At 38.6% G+C, this 19,884-nt stretch overlaps 1 protein-coding gene across 2 annotated transcripts in view; it reads left to right on the top strand.

The window, feature by feature from the left end:
- The window catches only part of SNAP25 (synaptosome associated protein 25), a 72,738-nt gene extending 55,171 nt beyond the window's left edge, over positions 1-17,567 (top strand). The window contains exons 4-8 of one of the 2 annotated variants that reach the window (XM_060785806.2): positions 1,592-1,640; positions 7,487-7,604; positions 12,582-12,707; positions 14,552-14,696; positions 15,954-17,567. In XM_060785806.2, the coding sequence (XP_060641789.1) occupies positions 1,592-1,640; positions 7,487-7,604; positions 12,582-12,707; positions 14,552-14,696; positions 15,954-16,022 (507 nt within the window). In that variant the 3' untranslated portion in view covers positions 16,023-17,567. Of the gene's footprint in view, positions 1-1,591; positions 1,641-7,486; positions 7,605-7,768; positions 7,887-12,581; positions 12,708-14,551; positions 14,697-15,953 lie in introns of both variants that reach the window. The other variant, XM_060785799.2, reaches the window with a different exon arrangement.
- The last annotated feature ends 2,317 nt before the right edge of the window (positions 17,568-19,884 follow it).

Raw genomic sequence — 19,884 nt, 5'->3', positions numbered from 1 at the left:
TGTGCATGCCAAATTTGAAAAATCCAAAATAAGGAAACCGATCTCCACTCTGTCAATGCTTACTCAGTTTTTTGCTGCCCATTAATAGGGTGAAGGCTTTTATAGACAGTTGTATATCCAATCATAATATGGGTTATGTTGGAAAAACTTTTATTAGTACAAAAGACCCAGAAATGTCTCACAGCTGACTGTAAGAATAGGATTAGACAAGTTGAGTGACTGAAGTATCCTTCCTCTAAATCTACATAACCCAGTTTTTCTGTGATGCAAAGTGATATTCTTGGCTTTGTTTGCCCACATCTCCTCTTCCTGTCAATTTCCTTAGATGCTTTTGAGGAAGTAGACAATCTGCTATAAACTGTTCTTTTAGTTAGCCTCTAAGGTGTTACAAGATCCCATCACATATGATACTTCAGACCAACATGCTTGTATGTAGTTTCCAGAGTAGAAATCTTGTTGATATCCTAGTTTACCTTGCAGTAAATGTGAAGTAATTCTTAGTTTTGGGGATCTTTCATGCCCAGTTGTTTCTAGTACAAACCTGTATCTGGAAGAAAAGATATGGAAGAAAAATGGAACATGATGGATACTATAATATCTTTAGGAGTAGGTAGGCTTCTGTTAGTCATAGTTTGCTATACTTTTAAACCAATTAATGTCAGTCAAGTAAAAGATTCGTGCTCATCCGCAGGAAATATTACCATATATATGACAGGCTTTTTTTCTTCCACTCATGATGCTTAACTGACATTAAATTATTGAAGATCTGGGACAATTTGCTCTTAAATTTGGTTCATTACATCCTTGGGTGAGAGATCTGGGGATCTGTTTGGATGGCACTGATCCTCACTCTTTCTCTTATGAATAATTGAGAAGTATGAATATGCCTTCTCTTCCTGTCCTTCTGGTTCATCTGTTCTCCCTCCAAGATATCTGGCTGTCAACATGTGGATGTATAAGCTCAGGTTGTATGGTCAATTCTCTGGGTGTATCTAACACCCCAGTTCAACTAGCCAGATGTTGAACTGAAATTTCTAATTTTCTTCAACATGGACTACTGGCTGTGGATGCAATACAACAGTATCTGGAAGTCCTTATAACTTCCACCCCTAATGTCAGATTTCACACTCTTGAGATCAACACACATTGGATTTGAATGCGGAGACTCCATGCTAATGTGTCCTTGTTTGGGCACCCCACAGGATATGCATGTTATATCAGTAGAGAAGTGATCTCACTCTCCCATCAACTGTAGGAGAGAGAATAAGCATCAACATGAAAAGTTGACTGGCTGTTATGTAAAATGGGCCAAATACTGGACTGATATTTCACAATGAAAACATGTTTCACCTTCTGAAATCTTTGTTGCAATGAATACTGAATGGAGTTGGTGCAACTGGAAAAAAAATACATTTCTTCTACATTTTACATGGGTATAACCACTTCTTATTGTATCTCTTACCCTTTGCCATGACTTCTGCTGTTTATCTTTGACCCCACCCCACCCTCCCCTTCAAACTACTTGTTTTCTCACTAATTTCTTTCTATCTCTGTTTCTTTATTTCATCTTGTTATTCTTGCTGGAATGTAGAGCAAAGATGCTGGTATCAGGACTTTGGTTATGTTGGATGAGCAAGGAGGTAAGTTTGGATTGTTTACATAAGAAATTGAAACCTAGTTATATTGAAGTTAGTAATTAAATAGGTCTTGGCAACACAGGCACACCTATATATGAGTGTTTATTTACTTGTGGTTCTTGATCACAACCAGATAAAATATAAACCTGGCTAGTAGAGATAAAAACCTGAAATAAGCTTTCTGGTCATCAGTAAAATAAACAAGAACTTCCTAATGGATTCCAAACTTGGTGTAAAGAATAGCAAATTATAGTATTCAAACTTCTTTCTACAAGAAAATAACTCTAAAATAAAGAATAATATTTAGGGAATTAGTATCTTAAGCAACAATACGGGCATTTTTGTCGAAGTTCTGTCTGGGTCATAAATTAAATAATTTCAGAATACTGTGGATGCTCAACATTTCATTGTGCAGTAGGACTAAAAACTGTTTATAGAATATTATGCAAATAATAATAATAATGTATTTCAGTGAAGTTCAAGCCAATCAGAGTGCAGTAGGAAACACAGGATGCTGCCTTATGCGAATTGGATCACTGGTCCATTTAGCCCAATGTTATTTACAGAGCATTATAGCCAAGATTTTGGGCATTATGCTCCTATTCCCCAGACGTAACTGAATTGGGGCACATGTATTTAGAAGTCCTTAATATGTTTAATCAAACTGATTATTAATTTTCAGACACATTTACAAATCACTCTGGTGTACAGATGAGATCCCAACCTGGTGCATAATTGTTAACCTCATCACATTACTTCATACTTACAAAACTTTTACATGGAAATTCCATGTGGAAATGAAAAAAAGTTTACTCTGGAGGGTAATTCTAATTTGGGGTGTCTAACTATGGATCTCCAGATGCTTTTAGAATGCCGTTCCCAGAATTTCTGACTATTAGTTATATTGGCTAGGGATGATGTCTGTCCAACAAAATCTGTCCAACAAAATAATTTCTATGTCAGTGGTTCTCAACTTGTGGGTCCCCAGATGTTTTGGCCTTCAACTCTCAGAAATCTTAACAGCTGGTAATCTGACTGGGATTTCTGGGAGTTGTAGGCCAAAATACCTGAGGACCCACAGGTTGAGAACCACTGCTTTATGCTGACTACTTTGGTAGAAAGGGGATCTTGATATGATCATCCTATTAAACAGTGAGACCCACTGAGTAATTCTGATCATATAGTAATGCAGCTAAAATGCAAACTGAAAAAGTATCACATTTCAGTACCTCCCTCCCCCCACCAAAAATAGAATGAGTGTAATTACTCATCAAATGATACTTTGTAGATTTCTTAAGTGGAAGACAAGTCATATTTTGGGAAACATTGTGATGATTGCACTACACTTAATGCCCTTTAATGAAATTTGTATCACTTTGCTGCAGGCTAGATTAATTATTTTTAAATATTTTGTGGGGAAAAGTAATTCACTTGTTGTATGCAGTTGAAACAGCCATATCTCTGCTTAATTCTGGGGCCCTGCTGTTGTTTGTGCTCTGTGTCTAAACCATCCATGTCTTAGCTGATGATCCGATTAATGAAACCATCCGTTACCCTTTGGCATGTGATCTTTTTTCAGATGACCCTAGCAGTAAGATTGTTAGGTGTTATTTAAATAAGGACACAGATCATTTAAATGTGGAGATGACAAAGATGATCACATGCCTTTTGGAGTAAAATAAATAAATAAATTAATTTCCCTTCTTATGTCTTAAGGTTTCCTAGATTACCTGTTTATTGTGATAATGCAGGGAGTTTGCAAGAGAGAGAAATAGCTCCATGAGTGATTGTCAGTATAATTAGCACAGAGCTAGAGTTTATTTCTGGCTTACAAAGCAAACGTCTTTGAGGTCATCCAGGCAACAGAGGGGTGATCCAGGGGCAAACCATAAGCCACATGCTAAGCCGTAGAGTACTTCTGATAGTTCTCTTATTGCTACCGGAAAGATCTAGGAGTTCATTTGAAGAAGAAGTCCAGTTGAAACTACATGGACTGGTGGACAGGGGGAGCAATGACAGATTTTCTGAAATCTTGAGACATTGCTCACCATAGAGATCCCTTTCATATTATGCTGTACAAACTCACAAGGTCTATAGACATTTGAGATTTTGCATTTTGTGAGGTTGTGAGAAGCATTTGACAAATTTGGTTCTTCTAGTCTGAAAAAGAAAGGGTTGATGCAAAGCAGAGATCATTTGATCTGAGAAATGGTCCCATATGGAGAACTAGCTGTTGACGATACAAAATGCAAGGGCATTCTCTAAAGTCCAGCCTTGGCATCAGAAGCATTACACATCACTTTCTTTCATATTTTCAGAGAAGGACCTCAGAAAAGTTTTATTAAATCCTCTTGATAGGATCATAGAGTAGGAAGAGACCTCATTGAGTCCAAGAAGCAGGAAAATTGCATTCACAGCACCCCTGACAGAGGGCCACCCATATAGTAGCATTTGTGAATTGTGCATTTTCCATAAACATTTTCACATATGCTGTGTATCTAATTATCCCTCATATAAGGATAACAATCATTTGGTCCCTGAGCCACATGCAGAACCCCACAGCTATTTAGTGGCCGCTAGAGGCCTCTTTTGGACTCCATTCCCCAAAAGGAGAATCTAGAGCATATGATTATTTTCTAAAAACAACATAGGAGTCTGGTTTGTTTTCCTTAAAAAATCCAACTGAAAAAAAAAAGCTTTCAATCAAAAAATGACTTTTTAGGTGCTTCCTACTTCACATGAAACAACTGATGTGGCCCCTTGGAGCTCCCTGAAATTTAACTTCCCTGATCCCTTGTCATTTGCATTCAAAGCACCGCAACAGATGGCCATCGAGCATCTGCTTAAAAGCCTCCAAAGAAGGCTTCCACCACACTTCTTATGACTTCTTAGTCATAAGAAGTCAGGATGTGATGGGGCAAAGATTTTATTGTAGTTCCTCTGCTTCTCTGCTCTTTCTAGTAGGAAAGCCATACTTGACAAATGGCCATCCAGCCTCTGATTATAAATCTTCAGAGAAGGAGACTCCACCATGCTCTGAGGCAATGTATTCCATGATCAAACATTGTCTAATTCTTTGGACAACCCATATAAGTCCTTCATTTATTCCCATGCTTTTTCTTACATTCCCAAAGTGAGATGGTACACATTTAGCCTGATCTCAGTGCACATTATGTTGCAGTCTTCCATCGCTAATAGTGGGTAAAGTTTTGTTTGGTGAGAAACACTGGTTACATTGATTAATCACTAATAAGTCTTCATGCACCTTATTGATTTTGTCTCAGCTTAAACCTCCTCAGACCTGTTTTGATATGAGATCCCAAAATCAGCATACTCCTACTGAGGGCAAAACGATTTTGCCCTCTGGCAGATACCTTTAGAATTGTGTCCTTTAGTCTTGAAGTCAAAATCAGATATTAAATTAATATGTCTAGATTTAAGATAATTGGATCCCATTGACCTAGGGCAATCATCCAAATTGGACCATATCTGTCTATATCACCAACCTTTGCTTCAAAATATTCTGGGAAATGAACATTGTATACCAGCTTTCACGAATCTGCAGTCATCCAAAAGTATCAGACCACAAATCCTATTATGTCAAGATACTATTGCTGAGTTAATAGGAATTAAAGTTCAACATCTCTAGAAGGCACCAGATTTGAGAAGGCTGTCTTTTTTCATGTGTTGAACTGCATCACGTAAAAATCTTGGGAATGTTATTTTTTGGATTACAACTCTCAGAGGCCATGTTGACATCATGGAGGTTTCTGGGAGTTGTCTGAAAAAAATAACCTTCCCCAGCTCTGGAGGCTATAACAAGTCTTTAGCACCTTCTGCATTACTATTCCTGCTCCTTACCCATCATTTCCCATATAAAAATTTCAAGGAAAAAAAAGGGGGGGGGGCTTCAGAAGCCAAAAGACTCAACACCTTTCTCCCCACCACTCCGCCCCTCTTCTCCCTTTGTTCAGTTTCAAAGAATGGGTTTTTATCGCATGTTTATGAATGGTGACACCTTTCTTCTTCTTCATATTCATTTATGGAAATGTGAATCTGTATATATATATATATTTATTCTATTGAAGAAAATGGGAACAAAACCTGCCTCAAAAATCTAATATTCATTTTTTCTCCTTTAAACCTACATAGCTGGAATAATTCTTTACTTCTGATTAGAATGTTTATTTCCTATTTGTCCATCATACTGTGTTTGAAAAATGGATGTTGAACCAGATTCTCACAGGGAAGGGTCCAGCTGGTGACATGCCAATTAAACAAAAGTGTTTGTAGTATTGCAACACTATTGAGAAGCAGTCACTGAGGTGCAAATCCTATGAACACTTGGGAATAAGGCTCATTGTTTTCAGTGATACTCCTGAATAGACATGGGTAGGATTGCACTGTTCCATGGCAATCTTAGGGCACTTCAAGATGGGCCCTATATCCTAGGATCTTATCCCAGGCTTTCTGCTTTAAACAGATTATGAGTCCACACTGTCAGATAATCTGGGATAAACAGAAAACCTGGGATCAGATCCTGGGATATAGGGTCTGTCTGGAAGGGCCCTTAGACATTCTTATCCAGGAGTATTAGTGATACAGTGGGGTTAATTTCAAAGGAAACATGAATTAGAATGTGTTGCCTTCCTATTAGTGTATTCTTACTGTAGAGTTGGAAATCCTGGAATATTTGACATAACTGTTGCATCTGAATATCGTAGTAGTAATAGTGATGATGATATACAAAATTATTCTCAGTCACTTGTGAAAATGTAGCCATGTGACAACTGCAGTTCATTGAAGTCATTCATTATTTGCATAAAAGTCCTCAGTGGTGTGTATGATAATTAAGTTATACTGTTCTGATGCAAATCAGGTGTAACAGCATTAAAGTGAAAGGAATAACATTGATCTAATCATGTCTTGGAAGCTGTGGGAAGATCAGATAGGCAACAAAATGGTTATGATGGCAGTCACGAAAATAAAATAGATCTGTGAATATTAGTCTTTTATACATCTATATCATGTGCTCTGAATGCCTCAGTCTATGACCATCTGTCTATCTGCTTCTTTGGACATGGAATTGCGTCTTATGATTTATGTAATTCCTTTCACTCCATTGGGGTTACTCCTGACATATAACAATGTCACTGACAGAGGAATAAGACCCATGGTCTTCTCTTCTTTAAAGATGGACCACAGCCAATAATTCAGATCTGAAGAGCCTCAATCTTTGAAAAAGTTTGTATCTGGACATGGATCTTAACTCAACTACTCATATCCATTCTTAACTTCATTATTAACTGTATACTCTTCCACCAATTTTCAAAATCAAACCAATTACATTTCTCAACCATCGTTAAAGTCAAAGACATTTGTAAGTGAAAGTACTGTAGATATTTTCCATGACAGGCAATCATTTAAATATTTTATTAACATACATAAATACAAGGTAATAACTTCATTTTCTTTCTTTCTCTTGGATGTCATTGATGTCTTAGTAACTGGATGTATTGTATTATATTTCTTCACTCTGAGGTATTTGGTAGCTCCTCCTCCACTTTTACATTTTTTTGTTCAGTTTAATAGACATCAAAACATTACTCCTTTATGTATGTGAATGTATGTGCGCTTTAACATATTAGTAAAGGGCATCATTCTTCAGTTTTTAAGTTCCCTTTCACTTTTGCTTCAATGCATCAGCTGCAATTTATGCATTGAAATGCCTTCATAGTGATTCAGTTCTCCCATCCGCCATCTTTTCATGTTCTGTTGAAGACAAACAGCTACAGCAACAACAACAAAATTCAATTCATTCCACACTGTCATCCCTTTGTCCTGACCAGAACAACTCGATCGTGTTGAAGAAGGCATGAACCATATCAACCAAGACATGAAGGAGGCCGAGAAAAATTTAAAAGATTTAGGGAAATGCTGTGGCCTTTTCATATGTCCTTGTAACAAGTAGGTACTGGGTACCAGCTTTGCTCTGTAAGTGTCCAGTTCTTTGTCATGAGTGAATGTCTGAAGTTGTTTTCTTTCTTTTTCTTTTCTTTTTGTCTTTTTCTTTTCTTTGTCCCTTTCCATCCGCTTCATACTGTGGGGATAAAATACTTATGTTTAATCAGAACAACTGGAACGCATCGAAGAGGGAATGGACCAAATCAATAAGGACATGAAAGAAGCAGAAAAGAATTTGACGGACCTAGGAAAATTCTGTGGTCTTTGTGCCTGTCCATGTAACAAGTAGGTGCTGCCTGCCTGCCTGCCTGCCTGATTTCTTGAGCACTCAAGGCTGTCTTCAAAACCACCGAGCCTTGTGACGCTCATCCTTGCTTAAGGCACCTGGGCAGGATGAGCATGTGGCATGCAGAGAAAACAGTCCTGGTTCCAATGCGTTCATCTCATAGCGTAGACCAGGGGTTCCCAAACTTTCCAAGCCAACAATGCACTCTTGCCCTGACTTTGACATTAATCCCAGGCCACCTTCTACTCCCCTCATTGTCAGTATTCAAATTGCCAGCTAGTGTGGGATCCAGTGTGGTGGCAATGATCCATCTCAGAGTCTGTCCTCCTACTGGACTCTGATGTGAGTGGCTGGAAACTTGAATACTGACACAAGGTGCTGTGGCCAACTCTTTGGCCCAGAATAGAAAAGGAAGAGACAATTCACTTATCTCTTCCCTTCCATGTATGGTACTGCTGTGACATGGAGGACTAGTTGAGGCCGGGATAAATGTGGCTCTCTTAACCACTTTCTGTCATCTCAGAGAGCAACAGTGTCTTGTGTGTTTGCTGTTTGGGAACCACTGGTGTAGACAATAGCGGGATTACTGTAGCTGCATTAAAATCAGGCATACCACAGTGAGATCTTTACTGTGAATATTTTTTAATGATGAAAATTTCAACATTTTACAGTGTGTGTACTACATCACGTTAATAACCTATGTTTCAAATATCGTGGCACTATTATACTTCTTTATTCCTGAATGTTCCCCCTTATCTCCAAAGATCCTTAAATGGAAGACTTTCTTGCTCAAGCCTTGTGGCTCAAAAATACTCAAAGTGATCATTTGGAACAACATGACATCACTGATATTTCCTTGAATATCATTCATCTCACAGTTTGATGATGTATCCTGACTTCTTGTTTGAACTCAAACTATGGATAAGTTTTATTTTTAAAATTGGCAGGAAAACTGAAGCCACTCTGAAAACCATTATGCCCTAAATTGGTTGTGTACACCAAACAGAAATGTTGAAACATGCTGAGTTTGCTTGCATGTTAGTGTCACAAAATGAAAATGCAGCATAAAATGTGGTGTGTGGATTTTGAAGTAAGAATGCAGACATGAAAGAGTGGGCTTCTCTATGGGTAAGAGATTAAGCATGCACTGGGTTGTTGCATGAATGAATGACTAAAATGTCTATGAGTAGGCAACCTTAAAATGATATGTGTATTTGTCACCTATGTAATTTTTTTCACTTTTGGGTCTTTTGGCCTTGTAGTCTCATAAACCATTGTCTATCTAGAGCTCAATTTCTCTTGCTTATTCACCCACACACATTTTGCGTGATTTACCACTGAGCAATTACATTACTAAAACCAAATGGCACAGTGCTCCATGTGATGTAAATATGTGTGGGTGAAAAGCAGCACATATTTTTTAAAAACATGTTTCTAAGGCCATATTCCTTACACTTATTTGCAAGATCAATCTGTCTAAGCAATCTCAGTTGGAGTGGAAATAATGGTCAAAATTCCTATAAAACGCAAAAGAAAATTTTAAAGCCTTGTGAGATCCACATGAATGAATGCTAGTATCTTTATACACAACTATCCATGTAGTTATTCTTCTGTTATCATAATGATGGTTCCCAAAGCCACGTCTGAGACCTATAGACTGCCTGAAAAAGTATCAACAAAAAAGTAATAGTAGCATTGAATCCTTGCTGTAAGCCGGTCTGAGTCCCTCTATGGAGGTGAGAAGATCGGGATATAAAAGTTTTAAATAAATAAATAATAAAAGATGAGGTACTGCACCTAAAAACCTTTAAAAACTAAAAGCCATCTTATTGCAAATGGCAGCCAATTTAATTCAAACCAAATTCTACAGTTTACTATCTTTGGTGCCTACATTGGGGCCTTGGCTCCACATAACTATCATTCAGATAAAGTACCTTGAGAAATTAAATTATTGGTGATAATTTTTAGGAAAAGAGGGGAAATACAAAAAGACCTGCCCAGCTTAATACGTATCCATATGCAATTGTGTGCTGCTTAGTCACAGGTTCTTTGAGAAGGTAAACAAGATAAGTCAGTGCTTGTCTGGAAGCATAAGGTGGTCCTGGTTATTGGAGAGGGCAATTTGCAATAGTCATAGGGCACTGTGCCGTCCTATGCATCTTTGTTCAGAATTAAGTCCCATGGACTTCAATGAGATTTACTTTCTTATAAATGTCTATAGGATTGCAGCCCTCATCCTACTACCATTTTGTGATGGACTATTGGAGCCCACCAATGATGTGCACATTGAAAGGAAGAGAATGTAGTCATAAGAAAAGTAAATTTGAAGGAAGTTTCACTTAATGTCTCCCATTTCTTAATTTTTAGCACTACAAAGTATTCATGTCCATAATTTGGGCTATTTTAAAGTCATACTAGTATTCACTTTCATAGTTATTTACTTGCCTATCTAAATTCATATGCAACCTCACTTTGTGCATGAGTTTGGCCAAATCTTATAGCAGCTTAAATATTATAAAAAATTATAAAAATTATAAAAATTATTATTATTATTATTATTATTATTATTATTATTCTATATGTGCTTATTTCAAAATATACCATGAATTTTTAAATTATATTTCCTCAGGTAGTAAAGTTTATAGACTTGTGCGGACTTAGGACCTCATCATATTGAGGTCCTGAAGCCAGGGAATAGCAGGAGTGTACATGAAGCAGTGGGGCAAATTCGGAGGACAGAATGGGAAGCCATCAGCCTGCACCCCGCATTGCCCCCTTCCTCATCCTATAGAGGAAGTCTCGCCACCCAGCTGCCCCCCGCACTTTCCCTGTTCTACCTTATGAGAACACAAGAAGCTCCCCATGTTATCAGTGCTCAGTCGAAAGATGCTTTCAACACATCCTGGCTCTGTGTTGAAAGCATTTTACGACAGAGCCCAGACCTCATGTGATGAAGTCATAAATTAACGATAGTAATTTTCCCCTTTGAGGTTGGATCTACACTGTTATATAATCCGGTTTCTGGATCCAGATTATCTGAATTGAACTGGATAATAGGAGTCTACACTGCCATATAATCCAAATCAAAGCAGATAATTTAAACTCCGAAACTGGATTATATGGCAGTGTAGATGGGGCCTTAATCTGAAGAGACCTGTCAAAACCGCTGTAATAAGATCTGTTATAACATATCATAATATCTGTCAAATCTAGTTTGCAATTTAGGATGGGTTTGTATCTCAAAAGGATGCTGAAGATGTCACTTGTCACTCCTGGGTATGCCTAGATTTTAATTTCTCTGTGGTGGCTCAGTCAAAGATGGCGCCTCTGAAACTCTGCAGTTAACTTAAGATAGTGACTCTTCCCAATTTTTTTTTCTGATGTTGAAATTTTTCTGCAGCAGCCGGAGGTTCATTTTTGCCTGTGTCCCCACACGCTGCATAGGCTGTTTCTGCTAATGCATCAAGAGAATGTCAAACCACTGGGGCAACTGTGCTTTACTGAGAATGCTTCACTTCTTATTCATGCCTGTAGCTGGTGCATGAAAAAGTACATAGAGAAATTTCCCTTTCTGATGCTGCACATGCTTGTATTATTCTTTATTACTTTTCCTGCACTCATCTCACTATGATCTGATTTTACTTTTTGTCTCTGTGGACAAAGGTTTGTACATCAACTCCTAATATATACAGTCAGCCCTCCACATTAACTAGGATTTGGGTCGCAGAACCCCTGAAAAATGAAAAGCCATAAAAAGAATTGCTATTTACCTGAGATAATACTTGTCTAGGAATCTCTAGGTTTTCTGGTGAGACTCTATGCCTAATCTCTGCCAGAAGATGACCACAGAATCCCATTGTAAGACCAAGAGATTCTTAGAGAGCTATTCTCTCTATGAGTGTATAGGTCCTCCAGTATGGTTCTGTGATCAATCTCTGGCATAATATGACCACAGAGGCACACTAGAAGATCTAGCCATTCCAAGAGAGAATGTTTTAATCATATCCATGAATGATCACATCAGCCAAAGTCAAACCTGTAAATGTGGAGGGTCAACTGTAGTTGCTTTTCCCAAGTACCGATATATTATTAAAAGATCCAAACTGTTTTCTGTAAGGTGAAAAAGACAAAGTTGCCATAATTATAGATGAACACTTGGTGGGTTTAAAGGTTCACAGTGCCACATGTCGAAAAAAGGAACCTTCGCCAAGGTGATATACTTAAATGGAAGCCAAGTTTTGTTCTGTTCTGTTTAAAATTTTAAAACAGTGTGTCGCTGTGATGTGATGTACACACTACCCTCCATGGGCTTGTTTTCATGTCTGTCTAGCAGTACGTTCTCTGTGTTATGTGTCCAAATATACATGTGTCATGAAATACAGTTGAATGTTCTCTAGTGATGTTTGTTTTTATCAAACAAAAGCCAGCAAAAAGAACAAAATTGTTGTTAGTGTGGCCAAATTACAATTGACTTGACAGGATATTAAATTTGCAAGCAACACAGCCGTGGCAGCAATTCTTTTTTGGAAAGAAAAAAAAAGGTTTATGATATATCGGTATACCAGAAAGTTCCCCTTCTCAAACACTCCTTTGCTTGACTCAGCTTGTAGCCTGAAGAAATAATAACAGGGTGTTTTTTTTCAGTTGTCTCTCCCCATTTGGTGCTTTGTTACTCACCTTTTCTTTTTGCATAGGCTTAAATCAAGTGATGCTTATAAAAAAGCCTGGGGCAATAATCAAGATGGGGTTGTAGCCAGCCAGCCGGCACGTGTTGTGGATGAACGAGAACAGATGGCCATCAGCGGTGGATTTATCCGCAGGTGAAGACTGTGTTTGCTGCTGTTTTTTCAGTCTCTCCCCCCTTCCTTCTTTCCTGTTGCTGACATATTGAGAACGTTGCCATATGGTCTTCGTGTTTTTGTTGTTGTTTATTCCCACTTGGTCATGGCCAAGTTAATTATTCCAACTGTTTCAAATTTTTCCACTGAAATTCCTCATCCTACTTGGGAGGGGTTCTCTAATCCACCAGATTGGGCAGTAGGAACCCAAAGTTAGGAGCCTTTTGAAAACACAGACTGGTAAAATCAATCTTTCCCTTGGTGAGGGAGGAGCATGAACTCCTATATCTGTTCCTGCCTTTCACAGCAATTTCTAATTTGACAGAAACTGTGGGAGCTACTACTGTCATGGCAGAACCCAGCAGTCATGTCTTTCTTCCTTTCCCTTTCTCCTTCTATCACTTCCTTGGGATTGTGGAAAGAGTGCTCAGACACAATCAGGTTCCATTGATTAGGTATTGAACTTGATAGAAGGGTATTAAGAGAGTAACTGTCCCCACTGGTAATCTATCAAGTCTCAGTGAGAGGGGCAGGCCTCTCTCTGAGTAGGGTTTATATGCATATATGTCTCTTCTTTACTTATTCACGTAGTTGCTGGCTCTTGAATAAGTGAAGAGTAGACATATATGTGCATAAACCATACTCACACAGATACATTTCACTTAGCATTGATCCAGCTTTTCATAAAGTGCCCCCAACACATACAGTAAAGCAGAACTTTCCAAACATTTCATGTTAGTGACACAGTAATTCAGTTTAACTCGAACCAACTCTTTATAAGAGATATGGACACATACATAAATTTATCTATGGGGTAAATATCTATCTTGTGAAAACCTTTAATTTATATTTTTTAAAATATGATTTGTAAGATGATGACATACATTTCCAAGGTTTTTGTTATTTCTTATTATGTTCACATGACATGCCTACATGCTTAGCCAACACACTAGTGTGTTGTGAAACATAATTTGGAAAGCTCTGCAGTAAAGCAAATCATTTGGAAGTAAGTTGGCACCCACTAGCCCTCTTCCTGATATCATGGCACTCTGCTGGCCCTTGCTATTTGTTTATTGTTTTTACTTTCAATATACTTTTATTTGTATCTCTCTATTCATAGTTTACCTGCAAAATAGGGAGGATCTACTTCCCTTTACAGCCCTTTGTGCCTAATCTCCAAAGCCTGATCTGGAAGGTTCATATTTAGGATTCGCAGGGCACCTACTCTTCAAGCTCTTAATGCAAAAGCTAAAACACTATTAAACTACATTTACACAAGTTAAAAACAAACACAAGATTAAAAGATGCTTTAAAATAATAAAATAAAAACACTTTGCATTCCTTCACCCCATTCAAAGCCTTTTCAGCTGCAACACACTAGCACTGAATACTTTCTTAAATAAAAAGAGCTTTACCTGTTGGAGAAAAGACAGCTGACAAATGGTCAACCTGACCTCCATTCTACATAAGGAAACTGCATAAAATGGGAGTGGCCACTGAGAAGGCTCTCTCTTTTGTCTTCACCAGAGACATGCTTGGGATAGAGCAGTGGTTCTCAGCCTGTGGGTCCCCATATGTTTTGGCCTTCAACTCCCAGAAGTCTCAACAGTTGGTAAACTGACTGGGATTTCTGAGAGTTGTAGGCCAAACCACCTGGAGACCCACAGGTTGAGAATCACTGGGATAGAGAAAGCCTTCCTTTGCAAATCTTAAACATGGCTGAACAGTAAAAACTGTGCAAGACCATTCCTTTGAAAGATTGAAGAAAGCCAATGATAGATCACCATGTGATACCCTGATAAATGTCATTCCACCTTTATTGACAGGGTAACAAATGATGCCCGAGAAGGTGAGATGGATGAAAACCTGGAACAGGTCAGCGGCATCATTGGAAATCTCCGTCACATGGCCTTGGATATGGGCAATGAGATTGACACACAGAACCGCCAAATTGATAGGATCATGGAGAAGGTAAGGTTTTCTATTCACATCCTACAGCCTTCCTGTAGGATACTGGAGTAATTGTGGTGTAGTGGTTCCATAATAGGACTGTTGGCTACCAGGGTTCAAATCCTTGCTCAGCTATAGAAACCCACCAGTTGGTGTTAGCAAAATCACATTGCCCTAGATTGATGAAATCAGCTGCAAACCTTATCTGAATAAAACTTGCCAAGAAATCTATACAAGGGTCACTAACAGTTGGAGTAGGCCGATAACAACAATGACAACAGTACAATCAATTGTTTTGGATCCCTAGTAGGTAGACATGCCCATAAACACCTTTTGGGCTGGGTCTGAATAGGTTGGACCTCCATCTTCACACCCTGTAGATTTAGCCTGAAGATCTTGGTAATTGTGAACATATGTGCCATGACTCACCTGTTGCCTAATAGAATAACTTTATTTGTTATTGTACTATTGCACAACGAAATTACATGCCTTCCCCAGCACACACCACAAAACAACACACCTACCCCTCCGCCACACAGCCCCCAATGCCACATCAATGCGGAACCACAGAGTTCAACATAGCCACAGCTCTAGGACAAAAGCTATCCTTTAGTCTGTTTGTCCTTGTCTTTGTCAGATGGCAATAATTCAAAAAAAGAATATGCCAAGTGAGATGGATCCCCAGGAATGCTATGGCGACCCTATGAATTTCATAGGATTTTCTTAGACAATAAACAATTTACTGGGTTGCTGTAAGTTTTTTGGGCTGCATGGCCATGTTCCACAAGCATTATCTCCTAACATTTTGCCTGCATCTATGGCAAGCATCCTCAGAGGTTATGAGGTGTGTCTTGGAACAGTTTCTCCCCATAGAGATGTTCAATGTATTATTGAAGGCTTTCATGACCAGAATCATTGGGTTGCTGTAAGTTTTGAATAATTTACTTCATCTGAAATGTATCCTTCGACAAATTTTTAAACCAAAAAAGTGATTGTTCTAGTCACTTCCTACATTGGAATAAAAAGTCTGCATAAGCCACCAAAAATGTCTATAGGGTTAAAAGAGAGGAGAAGGCCACAAACATGTTGAAACATCTAGCAATACTTTTCTCCCAAGGCTTTATAGGGCTTGCCAAAATTGGGGTCCAGGAGATGTGGAAGATCTTTGGTAGACATAGAAATAGTCTTGGGGTTGCGTTCAGACCACAGGTTGCATGTTTGCCTTCCTCTATTCTTCATCATCCATGACTCAATTTCCTTCATCATCTCCTTTTCTAGGCTGTTTCCAACAAAACCAGGATTGATGAAGCCAATCAACGTGCAACAAAGATGCTGGGCAGCGGTTAAATACAGCAAAGTGGAGATTCTTCTTAGCACTGTCCCTGTGGGCAGTCCTTTCATGCTTTTCTCATGGTATTTACCAACTAGGTTTGCACACATGCACATATCAATCCTGTTTGGGGCCCCCGTTGTAAATGTTGTCCTGTGTAAGTTGTCAGCTTTCCAAAAATGATACTTGTAAATTTATTTTTATTTTCCAAAACTTCTTTCTTTCCAAATGTTGTATATAGTACTAATTTGCTGGCTATAGCTCATAACAATGTTCAATTCATTTGATGTTGGTTTTTTCCCTCTTTCTCCCGTCACTCTCTCTATCCTTCCTTCCCTCTCCTCACCCGTTCTTTCTGTCTGTCTGTCTGTTTTGGTTAGTGAGTTTGTTTTTTTAAAACTTTACAATGTTTTTTGCTGAATGACAAAAAATGTAGGAATGCTCAACGTGCTGTTAAACTTTTAACTATACAGTATTGTTCTTGTAAAACTGTTAACATTCCACAGAGCTACTCCCAGAAGTCTTTTCTTCCGGTGTCATATTGTTTAAGCACTTAAGAATTTGGTGTTCTCTCGGTTCTCCATCGCTGTCATCCGTTGTTATGAGTTCATGATTAAACAATGTGGAATTATATAACTTATAACAAGCATTGCACTAAAACTAAAACAAAAAAACAAGTGATGTGATTTATGCATTTATTGCATGAGAAATAGACTTTTAGACTCCTTAACTTAAGTGAGACCTTTCCATGGCAGTAGCAACATCAGCGACGGCAAAAGAAAACTAAACAAAAAAATGCGCATGTTCGGTATTGGGACACTGTCAGGACTATGTTATACCAGCAAGTTTGCAGTAGTGCCACTTTATTTCTTCTTGTCAATATATATATATATTATATATATATAAAAATATAAATATATATAGTTATGAGACATGTTCATTTCTTTCTTTTTCTCTTCTTTTTTCCCGTCAAACTTTAATTACAGAAAATTTAAAAAATCAATGGATTAGGCACTTATCATTTAAGCATTGCCAGCAAATTAAACATTTGGCTGAAACTATGTCAAGGTTATTCAAAAAAAAGAAAAAGCGAGCATCAACAACTAAGAAATAAGTGTAATATATAGAGTTTGTCTGCTGCTTTCAAAGACTGTCTTTTTGGGGGGGAGAGAATGGCTACTACCCAATGAAGTGTTGCAGAGAAATGTAATTTTTATAAGGCGCTCTCTCTTTCTCTTTCTAGCTTCCTCTCTCTTTCTCTCTCTCTCTTTCCTCTCTCCCACCCTCTCCCCCAATGTGGTTTGTTATTGGTACAGTTCTCTGTTGCTTACCTAGAGCTATGCACACCAAAATCACTGCGATGTTTAGTAGCTGTTATTAAAAAAATAAAAGAAAATAAAAATAACCTACATGAATGAAATCTAGATTTAAAACAACAACAACAACTGTGAGATTAAATATAGTTGCCGCATGTAATATGAAATTCCTTCTGTCTCCTGTCAGTTTGTGACGTGATTGACATTTTGTAGCTAGTTTAAAAATATTAAAAATTATAGACCTCAGACACTTTCGAAGGCCTTTTTTAATCTACTGGTTTTGACTCTTGCTCACACATACCATGCTGTTTTCAACCTACTGGGAAGAAGGGGATTATGTGCCATACAGCACAGCCTTCCTATTTACGAAAAAATACCCACAACAGCCTCAAATTCCATGGACCATGACCATTTCAAGAGAAGAATCTTTTCCAAGTCATACAATAGCACTGTGCCCTCCAGCATTTTACAGATGAAAACTGGAGCATGTGTGGTCTCGCAATATTGAAATGTGGTCACAGTGACAAAAATTGTTAATGAGGAAGAGCAGAACAACTTAGGAAAAGCTGCGTAGTTTGCTTTGGCCTGCACCTACTGGGAGGGGTTAGTTTCCACCAACTCCTGTCCTCTCCGCACTGATGATCTCATACAGTACATGGCATATCCATCAATTGATGGCACACTACATTTGCACACTGTGCCCATTTTCACCAAATGAAAGTGGGGCAGCTGAAAAAATGGAAAGCAGGAAATGAATCCGCACTGAAGGTATGTGGCACTATGACTCCACTTCAATTGCCATAGAGTCTTATCCTCTGGGGTTTGTAGTTTGGTCAAAGGCAATTCTAAAGGCCCCTCCCAACTTCAAACCCCAGGATTCTGTAGAATGGATCCATAATAACTAAAATGAAATGAGAATGCTATAATTTTGTAGTGAAAATAGGCCCAAGAAACGCAAATGCTTTCAGCAATGACTATTTTGTTTTCGTCTCCTACTGCTATGACTGATCTCCTCCATATCTTCTCTTTTACAATGCATTGACTTGGGTAAATGTTACAAATGTGTGACAGTGTCCTCTGCTGCTCCACAGATTTGCCACAATGCACCACTCATTCCCCTGCTGTTGCCTGGCTTCAGGACCTCAATGTGACGAGGTCCTTAGTAGTATAGTAGCAAAGCCAGTGGTGGGGCTTTTTTTATGCGTAGGGACAGTCATATCACCTGCCATTCATTCCTGGCTTTCCTGTTTCCTCTCACTTTTATCTGCAACCCTCATAGTAACAGAATAAGCAAGTCTGAGAGTGCTGAAGAAACTAGCGGAAGTTATTTCAAAACCACTGGCAATCATCTTTGAGAAGGAGCCCCCGGTGGCGCAGTGGGTTAAACCCCTATGCCGGCAGGACTGAAGACCGACAGGTCGCAGGTTCGAATCCGGGGAGAGGCGGATGAGCTCCCTCTATCAACTCCAGCTCCTCATGCAGGGACATGAGAGAAGCCTCCCACAAGGATGATAAAACAAATCATCCGGGCATCCCCTGGCCACCATCCTTGCAGATGGCCAATTCTCTCACACCAGAAGCGACTTGCAGTTTCTCAGATCGTTCCTGATACGACAAAAAAAAAATCTTTGAGAGTTCTTGGAGAAAGATTCAGAAACTTTCACTTGGAAATCGCTTAGAGGAGACAAATGTCTCGCTGTCTTCAAGAAGGAAAAAAAGGACGACACCCAAACAATTACCATCTGGCCAGCCTCACATCGATGCCAGGCAGGATTCTGGACAAGAACATTATGAAAGTGGTCTGTAAACACTTAGAAGCAAAGGCAGTCATTGCTAATAGTCAACATGGATTTATCAAGAACAAGTCATGCCAGACTAATCTGATCTCTTTTTTTCATGGAGTTACAAGCTAGGTAGATACAGAGAATGCCATGGATGTAGCGTATCTGGATTTCAGTAAGGCCTTCGACAAGGTCCCCCATGACCTTCTGGCAAGGAAACTAGTCCAATGTGGGCTCGGCAAAACTACGGTGAGGTGGATCTGTAATTGGATAAGCGAATGAATCCAAAGGGTGGCCATCAATACATTCAAGACATCTGTATTAGAGCATCATGATTGCATGCACTTCTATCACATGAAAAGACATATTTCCAAGGCAAAATACTGTTCCAAGAACTTCTTTAGCTTAATGGTAAAGCAGGGAAAAATAATCCAAATACCCCTGCTGTAATTTTCTTAGAGCCATGGAATCATAGAGTTGGAAAAGATTACAAGGTCCATTCATTTTAACTCCCTGCTATGCTTTTACAAGCTAAATATTTCAATATTATATATTCTAAGAGAGAGAGATGAGTGAGAAATTAGAAGAAGAAACAAGAGAGAAATGATGAGACCAAGTATGCACAACAGAGGCAGACTATTTTAATATTCTTGTGAAGGCGTGTGATATGAATGCTGTCTCCTCAGGCGTTCTATTATTTTCAGAAGGAGACAGCTTGTCTAGGATTTATCAGGAGACGTTAACCAATATATTTTAAAATTGTGGGATGCAAGAGCAAATCT

This window comes from Anolis sagrei, chromosome 1, assembly GCF_037176765.1.
Source record: "Anolis sagrei isolate rAnoSag1 chromosome 1, rAnoSag1.mat, whole genome shotgun sequence".
In the NCBI taxonomy this organism is placed as follows: domain Eukaryota; kingdom Metazoa; phylum Chordata; class Lepidosauria; order Squamata; family Dactyloidae; genus Anolis; species Anolis sagrei.
Note: the sequence above shows the minus strand (reverse complement) of the source record. Positions and strands in the feature narration are given on the sequence as shown.